This window comes from Vicia villosa, unplaced genomic scaffold, assembly GCF_029867415.1.
Source record: "Vicia villosa cultivar HV-30 ecotype Madison, WI unplaced genomic scaffold, Vvil1.0 ctg.000832F_1_1, whole genome shotgun sequence".
Taxonomy (NCBI): Eukaryota; Viridiplantae; Streptophyta; class Magnoliopsida; order Fabales; family Fabaceae; genus Vicia; species Vicia villosa.
In genome coordinates, this window is record NW_026705366.1 from 220,796 (window position 1) to 232,230 (window position 11,435).

Below are 11,435 nucleotides of genomic sequence, written 5' to 3' on the forward strand. Positions count from 1 at the left end.
GAACTGAATATCAGGATAGGAACAAATATCTTCCACCGATCTGGGGGCATCGGGAATAGGAATGTCTTTGAACTGATCTGAGCTGCGTCAGAAAATAAGTAGAACAATCCTCCTCTGATTCAAAACATCAGGATAAGTGCCTGTAATGACTAGGCGAATATTGCTCTCTGGGGAGCATTTGAATCGAAATAACTTTCCTGCAGAAAGAAACAGATATGATATGATTTATGCATGATGCATGTATGAATGTGTATGGAATAACGTTCCCGAGCAGGAAGACACTACACGCTTTTGAGAATGCGATGTGAATGATGCATGATTCGGACGTTGCGTAGGGAGACAGCGGAGGAGCACTGAATTGCTGTAGAAATCCTGGAGAGAGTACGGAACTCTGCGGGGAGGACAAGATGAGTGACCAAGGGTCATCATTGCGAGCTGACAAAGATGGATCATAAATCTGCTGGAGATGATCAAATCTAGATGCGAGCTCTGGCTGGGGAATAAATCCTGCTTGGGGATAAGAACATCCCAATTAACTGCATGGGGAATACCCTGGCAACTTCACTGGAGAAGCAAATTCTCGACACTATGGGGATGTGGAGATAGAGGCAAGTCATGAAGACAACTCGGATGAGGAGTACCACTTGCTGGTGTAGGACGCACTCCGCTGGGGAAATCCTTGACGGAAACAGATTCTGCTGAGGATGCAAGTGAATCTCTGTTGAGGAAAGACTCAGTGGGAAAGATGAATACTTCTGCATAGCGACCCGCTAAGGAATAAATCCGCTAGGTATAAGGAATCTGTCATAAGAACCTCTTGTTAAGCTCACTCCACTGGGGAATAAAATGACTTTCCTGGGGAAAACAGGTCAATCTGTTGCGGAGAGAGACACTCTACTGGGGAAAGTGAGGAGCTCGGGCAAGGAACCTCATTAAAAGCTTGTTGGGGAATTAGATATCCTTCAGTCATGACTCAACTGGGGAGAAGGTACTCCACCAGGGAATAAGACTTCTGAAGCACAGAAATTGCATTGAGATGTGCTTTGCTGAGAAGACGAGGATCTTGAAACAAAGAAAATCTCATCTGAATGCACTCAGCTGGGGAATGAAAATCTCTCACTTGACTAGATCCGCTGATGTGCTGACATGGTGTACTCGAAAGGATGTACCTGCGAGATAAACAAATAAGAATGCCCCAGGATATAGCATGACATCTCCACGGGATTCCCTCATATGGCAGAGGATAGTGATGCTCACCCACGATGGGCAACTGCGAGAACAAACAGATTGTCAGACATATGGGCTTGAGACTTTCCGTACAGGTGTTGGATTCGAAGAGTTGACAAGCAAGCAGTGATTAGAACACCAAACAAGTATCGTCCAGAGTATCAAACAGGCATTGACTTTCCGAGAGAGTGCCACCAGGAAATGGGCTAAAGGGGTCAAGCAGGTGTTGACTTCAAAGGGACCAAACATGTATTGGCTTTCATAGTGTTCTGCATATTCGTATTGATTGCAAGAATGCCATCAAGTATTGGACTTTCAGCTTCTAACTGCTGAGGATGACGACCTTGACGATTCTCAAGTTCATAAGTTGTTTAGCTCACAACTGAACGTTAAACTGAACACCTCCTGATGAGGATAGAATGCCAATGCATAGTGTTTTGCCCCAGCCTGTAGGGGCTTTGAAGAATTTAGTCTCGTAAGGACCTCCTGAGATTTGTGCTATCATAGCCAACTTGCCCCAGTATCATGAACTTTGGAACCATGCCCCTTCCTGACCTGTATTGGAGGTAGCTTCAACTATGCTTGGGTGAATGCCCCTGATTGCTTAACACTTTGAGAGATTCTTTGAATCTTGACCTGATTGCCTCAGATTGAGTGAAAACTTTCTTCTTTGAATCTTGACTTGATTGCCTCAGATTGAGTAATTAATGGAAAAGAAAACTAATAAAAAATTTATAAAACAAATAAAATATTAAAAAATAATGATTTGTTTGCTCAGCATTTCCAAATATATGACGATAAATGATAATAAATTTTTATTAAAGATATTTATTAATTATTAATATTTTAGATATAGATGCTATTAATATCATCATCATGTTCTAAATCCTGTTTCCCACTTATTACTCAGGATTCTAGTCATATCTACTATCTTTAATTTTCATAGGATTTCATCTCTCCATCTTGGTGTCATCTCCTAATTGGTGTTCCAAGATTTCATTCTTATCCTTTCCCACCTAAACTCAGATTTCAATTCTATTTTATCTCATTCTTTCATATTTTCTTTCTCTCTCTTTCCTTCTTTCCTTTCTACCCTCAAATTTTCTTACGCTACATTCATCCCCATTCAAAAAAATTTCCTGAAACATCAAGAACAACAACCAAAATTTCAATCACATTCATCTACAAACTCAGATAAATCAAGAACTTTAACCAAAATTTTAAACACAATCATCCTTCTTAACAAATTCCTTCAACATATAATTAACAAAATCAAAAAATCTAACCCAAAATTCCAACTCTTCAAGAATCTCATCCTCAACCTCTATCCAATAGTCTCTGCTACAAAGTAAGACAGCAAAAATTATCATGTCAATGAGGATAAAATTGTTAGGACAATCACAAAATCGAAATATACAATTTTTATAAAAAAATCTTACCTGAATTCGGATGAAGAAGACGAACACTTACTTCCTCAACAAACCTATTTAAAAAATTAATCAAGAAAATAATGAGTCAAACCAATCATTAACCATGCATCAATAAAAATTTCGGTGGAGGAGAATAGAAGATTTTGGGTGGGATATTGAAGAAAGAGGAGAAGATGAAGTAGCTATAGTTGTATTTGCAAGGAAAACCATAAAGTAGGTCTGCTAGGGAGTGATTTGATGGGAAAGGATGGGTGCAAAATTTGTGTTCTCGAGAAAAAAAGGAAAAGAAAAAGTCATTTGCAGAAAGTAGTTTATTAAAAAAGTAGTATACAAAAGGTAGGATAAGAAGCAAAATATATGGAAGAAAAAGTGCTATGCAAAAGGTAAGAAAAGTAGTATTGGTACGTGCATCATGTTTTGAATAAAAGTTCTTTTGAAAAGGCAGGAAAAGAAGGAAAGTAAAAGTGCAAAGTTGGAAGAAAGTAGAAGAGCATAGCCACGGGTCAGGTCATATTGCATAGAAGGGCAAAAAAGGTATTTCAAGAACAATCAATTTTCTTATATGATATGATAGATGTCGTCGTTAATTCTCAAGTGTACCTACCTCATTTTGACGTGCATCCATCTCTTATTGAGTTCGAAAATATGAACGTGTTCTAAACGTTCATGCTGAATAGCTTTACCATAGCGTACTTGACTATGCATTACTAATACAAAATCATAATTATAGACAAAGTTTATAATTATGTTTAGGTCTTGAGAGAATGTTTCTCAAGTCCTCCTATTCGAATTTGGTAGTGATTTTTTATTTTTTTTACATTGAACCACATTACTCAAGTATATAAGATGGATCAGATAATTTACTTGTAAGTCTCCGGTAATGTGGATCGCATAACTTCCTTGTATGTTTTCCTATAGGTACAATTGTCACAAATTCTCTCAAGTCTAACATGTGTGGACCGGATAATTTTAAAGAGAAATGATTTGCTTTTTAAGTATAACAATTTAAACAACTCAGATAAATTGTAGGAGTAGAGAAATAATTAAAATTACCCTATCTTTTGCAAATCACAAACTCAGCTTTACAACGAGAGAGTGAAGTGAACATGTCCTTGTCTGCACAAAAGCCATGTGAGTTTCTTACACTCAATACTAAATTTTCAAAGAAATATAAACGAATTATTTCACTGAATGAATCTCTCATTTTGTTTTTTTAGCTGTTCAGAAAATTATAATACCCAACAAACAAGGTGAAAAACTCGTTGGCACATTACATGAATCTGGAACAACCACCGACATTGTTATCTTGTGTCATGGTTTTCGATGCTCTAAAGTTTGTTCCTTTTTTCTTTTATCTAATTGATTGTGTATGTGTATGCACAATTCTCTTTCTCTGATTATTTTCATTAAAATTGAATGTGTTTTTTTCAATTTTAGGATAACAATCTCATATTGAACCTTGCTGTTGCTTTGGAAAATGCTCAAATCAGTTCTTTCCGTTTTGACTTTTCTGGAAATGGGTAAGTTTATGGAGGATGCAATGGGATTGGTTGAAAATGAATCAAATTACTATTTCATGTTTGGATATGTTATCATAAATTACTATAAAATTATAGGCTAAAAACGCAGTCTACATGTTTGTGAAATTGTCTCTGAAATGGAATAATACTATAAAATCATAGGCTAAAATCAGGGAGATATTGGGCTGTTCTTTTGGAAGGATTTATATATATTCTTAGAGGCTTGCTGGGATTTCATGTAGTTTATGACTTTGAACTTGTGCTGATGATTAATTGGTGTGCTTGAAGCATATGCCTATGTTTTCAATTTGGACATAAACACGGGTCATTAGATGGATGATTATGAATCACATGATTATATTAAAATAGAGTGTATCTGGTTTGGTTGCAGGTGTTAAACTTGTTTATATAAACAACTAATGTTGAAATTACTCTTTATAGTACAGGTTTTAGTTTAGGATTGTGATAAACTTCTTATTATGGGAACTTATTTTTATTGATGAGCGTATGTCAGTTATGTGTGGAAGTTATGGATTATGTGTGTTTCTGTTTTAGAATAAATCGAGAAAAGGAAAGAAAACAAATGATGGTATAGTTATTGAATGGTTTTGGATGGGAGAGACCAAGCTCTCTAATTCTTGGAGGGAGAGACCAAGACTCTCAAATTTCTTGGATTAGTTTATGTGTGTATTATGTGTGTGTTGTAAATATATTCTTCCATAAATAAAAGCCAGTTTCTACCATTCATTTTTATTTTGGTACTGGTTTCTATCAGATTGTTAACTTAGTTGTACAACTATCCTCAGTGATTCATTTTCCTTATAATTTAATCATGGTATTAGACGGTAACTTTCTACGAGTGACCTGATTCCTTCACCTATGCTTCTGAAGAATTCCCAAATATTGAACTTCTTTGCCCGGTGTAAATTGGGCGGTATTTTCTTCATTTACACCGATTAATATGTACTTAAGTTTCTGATATTTTCTTCATCATTAGCCTTGCTTTGTCTTAACTTTAGCTAGTGGGTTTTTCTTCAAGGGAAAGCGAAGGTTCGTTTCAGTATGGTAACTATTGGACAGAAGTGGAAGATTTACATGCTGTTGCTGAACATTTCCGTGAATCAAATCGTATAATCCGGGCAATTGTTGGACATAGTAAAGGTATCATGATCTGTTTGCTTATATGAAAAATATAACAAGTATATTTAGATATGCTCATGGGTATATATGTGCCAAATTATACAATCATTCATTGACCACTTTCCATTTTCCATTTTCATTATGCACCTCAATTATGATGAGAACTGTTCTTGTCAAAATAATTTCATGTTAACCATGCTTTGGATGTTAAGATTACAAGTTACAACTAGGGGTGTGCATGGTTGGTTATTTTCAAAAACCAAACCATAACCATTTTAAAACCATAACCACATTTTAATCAAAACTGGTTATAAAACCTGTTATAAATTTGGTTATGATTATATAACCGGTTTTTAAAAAAAATCCAGTTTTGAAAATTATTTTTTCTGAAAATAATTTTTTTCAATAAAAAATTAATATTTTGAAAATTAAAATATTTGGATTTGGATAATATCCGGATTATAACCGAATCCAAAATAATTTAACCGGTTAATAACCATTTAATTATATCCGAATTATATGAATGGATAACCAAACCATTAATAGCTAAACCGGTTAATAACCATTCAATTATATCCGGATATTTAAAAGTGGTTTAGGTTTGGTTATGGATTTGGACATCAAAACCGGATATTTTGCACACCCCTAATTACAACCTTGAATAATGCACTATAAAGAGAGTTGTGTAAATTCTGGTTCTGGAAAAGACCTAATTGTCTGTCCAAACCTGAGAATAGACAATAAATCAATATATAAAGAGACCTTTGCAAAACTATGCTAAAATTGAATTTGATCAGTAGCTTTCACTTTTTACATAGTTGTTACTTGTTAACTTGTACTATATGAACACGTATATTCTATAGATTTCTGTTATATTTCTCACACCAGGTATTTGATGTGCATAGGTAAGGACTGAGGTTCATGATAAAAAGCCAATTCTAATTTGGTGTCACTGTCTCTCTGAATTTCATATATAGTTCTTGAAAGCTGACTTGTCAGCATATTCTGACCGATCCATCTTCTCAAATTTCTTAGTCCCTTTCCCCTAAAGTTTGCTCGGGTGATTGATCTATTAGAAATTGTTTCTGTGTCATGATGCAGGAGGTGACGTAGTGCTTCTGCATGCTTCCAAATATCATGACATTAGAACTGTTGTCAACATCTCTGGACGTTATGATCTGAAGGTAGGGATCGAAGAACGCCTTGGCAAAGATTATTTGGAAAGAATTAGGAAGGAAGGTTTCATTGATGTTAAGAAGAGGTCAGGTAAATCATTTAATCATACTTATTTTAAAATCCCCTGTTGCTGTAAATGATTTGCTGTCTCCATTTAAAATTTGTCCATGAGGTGTTAGTTCAGGGATAAGATTTTGACCTTAATCGCGACTTTGCAAATTTACAATATCAAAAGCACAACGTTCAATAGCTGCAAAATGACTTGAATTTAGAACTTAAGATAGATTTCAACATGCACAATTTTGATTTGGATAATGAAAATTTATAAGTTCTTTGTTTCAATCTCTATCACACATAACCATTCAGTTACCATATTATTTATTAAACGATCGTTTGAAGACATCTACTTTATTTCAGGAAGTTTTGATTACCGTGTTACCAAGGAAAGTTTGATGGATCGCTTGGGTACAATTATGCATGAAGCATGCCTGCAGATTGACAAAGAATGCAGGTTAGTGGAAACTGGAAACGCTGTTTGATCTCTTCTGTCGCGGCATTGCTTCTAGCATCATTTCTTTGTTGTTCAAGCATGTGTGTGGATATTAGATTACCACAAGATGTTTCTATGACAGGGTCCTTACAATTCACGGTTCTTTGGACGAAATTATCCCTGTTCAAGATGCACACGAATTTGGCAAGATCATTCCAAACCACAAGTTGCATATCATTGAAGGAGCTGATCATTCATACACTAATCATCAAGATGAGTTATCCTCAGTTATTATGAGTTTCATCAAGGAAATTGTTGACCTCAACAAGAGTACTACTGCTAGCTAGGTCTAGTCTTGCTTGAATATGAACTTCTCATTTTTCTATAACTAGTGTTTGGTTTTCTAAATGATATTTATCAATTGTCACCATTATTTGTCTTTTCTTACCAGACCTTGTTTGATTGTACTGGTAATGGATGATTAAGCAGTTAATCGGTTAATTCAAACACCTTCATGATGCTAAGTATTCTAGTTGGAGATATTGGAAGAGGATAAACTAGATTGATTTCATTCCAGATTTAATGAAGTTACACTTGTTATCATATTTTCCTAGTAAGCCACCAAAATAGTACTACCTCTGTTCCTTTTTTTAAGAGACAACTCACTTTTTAGGTTCGTTGAATAATCAATATATCTAGTCTATAAACAGACCAAATACACTGGTTATTCAATGAACTTAAAAAGTGACTTGTCTCTTATAAAAAGGAACAGAGGTAGTATTTGAAATCAAAATAGTCTGATTTTATGAGGCGTTTTCAATTTAATCAACTAGCTAAATACCCTTGCGTCTGCATGGGTCTAGATTATTTTGTACGACACAATTGTATTTAAATACACATTAAGAGCAATATTTATGCATATGCTTTCTTGCCCGAATCTAAATGGATGTGTCCCGTGCCATTTCATGGAGTATTCCAATCACATTTTCAATATTAGAGACATATGCAAATGGGTGATTGTCCAATACATCAAAAAACAACAAATTATTTTGACAGTTAGAATGAATCGATTATTCAATCATATAATCTTGAAAAGATTGAAATACATAATAATCAATATTCCAGACCTTTCATCATTAAGAACAATATTTATGCGTATTTTCTTTCCTGAATCTTGGATCACTTACCGAACTTACATAATCAACGCTAGTGTATACCTTCATAATAGATTTCCACCTCTGTTGAATAAAAGACCTCTTCCCATTGTAGAACTTAGTCAACAACTTTCCAATATTTTATCCTTTTGTCGTAAATGAATTGACTCGACACATTGATTGCATAAGCCAAGTTTAACCTAATGTGTGCCAAGTAAATAACTTTTCCTAGTAATCTCAGATAATTTCTCCTCGAGCAACTATCTTTTATTCAAATCATCTCGTGTAATAATAATATCATAAACACAAACAAAAAGTATAGTTAGTTTTCCTTGTGAAATTTTGAAGAACAAAGTGTGATCTCTTTGTCTTTGCTTATAACCCACAAGTTCCGGGTAGGGAACCATAAGTGATCAATGCTTGGAGGTTGCAAATTGCAACGGTGGGGTGTAACCGCACGTGAATACATGGACGATGTCTTATTTACTAATTGTTGGAACACTTAGTATTTTTCATGAAGAAGAAGAGAGAGAGAAACTATAAATTAAAAAAAGGAATTTATTGTGAATGCCATGCATTGACTTACATCGTCACCTATCGTATTATAGGCTACCAAACACATTATTTACTAACTATAGTATTTGACTCTATCAAATACAACTAACTTTTACATCTTCTATTATGTTGTCTACAGCTGCTTCTACGGATTTTAATAAAATCTGTATTTTTTAAAATCATATTTCTGAAACAAATTTTGTTAAAATTTCATAGAAAAATATAATATAACTAAAAATACATTGACGTCAATTATCCTAACATCCAAGGGTAATGTTATTCTTAAATCTAATTCATACGGATGATGATTCTCTAAAGTTAAAATTCCAGGCATTCGCGCATTCGGTATATTGTATACTGATCGATCAAGATCAAACGGTTAATATTTACATTTAGAATAAAATGAATATATAAAATATGTTGTTATGAATCCTCCGATCACAATCAAACAGTCACTAATGATATGAATGTGTAAATGCGTCGGAGTTTGATTGTAGTGAATTCAATTTGAATTCCTACACTAATTTTTTGTAGTAAAATAGAGTGAAATTGATTAATAAAGTGATGAAGTATGGTTAATAAACATTAAGATATTAAAAATAATTTTTAGTAGTAAAATAAAGTTGATTAATAAAATATAAAATATTGGTTAATGAAATTATGAAGTTGCTTAATAAACAATAAAAATACTTTTTAGTAATAAAACAAAATTGGTGAATAAAATGTAAAATATTGGTTAATGAAATTATGAAATTGATTAATCATACAATTTTATATCGGTACCTATTAATCTAAACAAATTAAAAAATTTAAAAAATATTATATTTATATATATATATATATATATATATATATATATATATATATATATATATATATATATATATATATATATATATATATATATATATATATATATATATATATATATATATATATATAAATTATTTATTATTATAATAATATTTTATTATTTATACACTAATTTTTTATGTAAAAATACTATTATACGATGAATAATGTTAAATATAAATATTTGAAAATTGGGTATAGAAATAGCATTACTCAACGCCGAATGCATTTTTCATGTATTTCATCTGGTGAAGCCCTCTCCATATTAAAAAGTTTGAAATAGTTTGGAAACATGTGTACATTATAATTAACGTTGAAAATAAAAGGTACTGTGGCAAAAAAATTCTGAAAATGACTATGAAACAAGTGGAGGTGGGAGAACCATTCCATTCAAGATATAGTTTGACGATGATTGACAATAATGGGTAGAAAAGTGTTATACTATTTGTCTATAGTGAAATTCACAAGTATTAATATGACTCTATGGTTTATAGTAAACTGAACAGTCTTTTGTGTTAGGCTAGTAACTAGTAGCCTAATTGCACCCACCACGACAATAGGATTTGTCATCACTTGAGGTTGGTCACTAATTGGTTTTACAATGTCAAAAAAGCAATGTTCAGGGATGCTCGCGGTGCGGTTTGAGCGGTTTTGACGGAAAAAATTATTCGAACCGTAAGAGAAAAAATAGTGCCGTTTGGTTTGGTTTGGTTGGCTTTTAAAAAAAATCCGAACCAAACCAAACTAATGCGGTTTGGTTCGGCTCGGTTGGTTCGATTTTTTACAAATATTTTATTGAGCCATACATACACATATAGATGATAATATAATTTTGTATTTAGACATTCATACACTATCAAATAACAACAAAACTCGTCATATTTTGACAGCAATTTCCATTTAATATGTAAAAATTAAATTAGACAAAAGTGGAATATTAAACATAAAATAATATAAAAATTATTATAATGAAACAAAAAATTGAAGAGACGAAAGATTAGTGAAGGTGAAAAAGAAAAAAAAAAGTGTTGAGAGATTAGATAAGAAGATGTGCGATAAAAATGAAACTGAAATACAGAACATTTGCATAAAATTGAGAAGTTGAAAAAGAAAGAATATAAGAGAGTACAGAGACTATAGAAGAAGAGAGAAGACGTATGTGGCAAAGAAGGTGCGATAATGTTATTAGAGATTTGAGAAGATCAAGACTGAAATTATATGTGTAAGAATGAGAAAATTGTTCGTAATCATAAGGCTAATGTATAATAGGTTTAAGTTTGGGTTGGATGTGAGTTAAGTAAATTTTAGGTTGTAACATAATGCGGTTTGATTCGGTTTGGTTCGGTTTACAAAATACAAACCGCGAACCAAACCGAACCATGCGGTTTTGTTAAAAAATGACCCAAACTAATCCGAACCAAATGCAGTTTTTTGCGATTTCAGTTTGGTTTGGTTTGCGGTTTTCTATTTGGTTGGTTTGGTTTTGAGCACCCCTAGCAATGTTTGTAACATTAATCATGTGATCATCAATAGAGTGAAAGATGTATATTTTAGTAGCATAACAATGTATCATTTGGTAGCTACATTTATTTTTAGTGGAAAAAAGAATACAAATGTATCTACTAAGTCTCACATGTTACTTGTTGGCTGCACCTAAATATTAAGTCCTGTTTATTTCATTGAAATGTATTTTATTTTTACTATTTAAAATATGTATTTATTTTAAGGTTAATGTTCAATTCGCTCCACATAGGTGGAGTTGAAAAAGAATAGTGTTATTTAAACACTCCAAAATACACATTGTATACATGTCAACACCGTATAAAAATACACTTTCTATAACTATTGATTTCACATGACCAGCAATTTTGTATAGATATTTATTAACAGA

The 11,435-nt window shown here is 32.9% G+C and overlaps 1 protein-coding gene and 1 long non-coding RNA gene across 3 annotated transcripts; one reads left to right on the forward strand and one right to left on the reverse strand.

Moving 5' to 3' along the window:
• Positions 1 to 2,426: 2,426 nt before the first annotated feature.
• On the reverse strand, positions 2,427 to 2,844 carry LOC131631490 (uncharacterized). Its single transcript, XR_009292717.1, has 2 exons — positions 2,667 to 2,844; positions 2,427 to 2,565 (listed from the first exon to the last, which is right to left on the reverse strand). It is a non-coding gene; the product is annotated as an uncharacterized LOC131631490 (long non-coding RNA).
• A 775-nt stretch (positions 2,845 to 3,619) lies between these two features.
• On the forward strand, positions 3,620 to 7,631 carry LOC131631485 (uncharacterized). 2 transcript variants are annotated; one of them, XR_009292715.1, is made up of 7 exons: positions 3,620 to 3,788; positions 3,875 to 3,990; positions 4,095 to 4,177; positions 5,217 to 5,338; positions 6,419 to 6,578; positions 6,911 to 7,004; positions 7,126 to 7,180. XR_009292715.1 is itself a non-coding variant. In XM_058902279.1 (7 exons), the coding sequence occupies exons 1-7, from the start codon at positions 3,764 to 3,766 to the stop codon at positions 7,328 to 7,330; spliced, it is 810 nt and encodes a 269-aa protein (XP_058758262.1). In that variant the 5' UTR covers positions 3,624 to 3,763; the 3' UTR covers positions 7,331 to 7,631. The 2 variants fall into 2 exon arrangements, 1 of the variants encoding a protein (XP_058758262.1); XM_058902279.1 differs by having other exon boundaries at positions 3,624 to 3,788; positions 6,419 to 6,583; positions 7,126 to 7,631.
• The last annotated feature ends 3,804 nt before the right edge of the window (positions 7,632 to 11,435 follow it).

Excerpts from the sequence above, each read along its gene's own strand:
- LOC131631485 (XM_058902279.1), top strand. The coding sequence starts at position 3,764 with ATGTCCTTGTCTGCACAAAAGCCAT. Across the intron at positions 4,178-5,216 it reads TTTGACTTTTCTGGAAATGG|GGAAAGCGAAGGTTCGTTTC; the intron begins GTAAGTTTATGG and ends TTTTTCTTCAAG. Across the intron at positions 5,339-6,418 it reads AATTGTTGGACATAGTAAAG|GAGGTGACGTAGTGCTTCTG; the intron begins GTATCATGATCT and ends GTCATGATGCAG.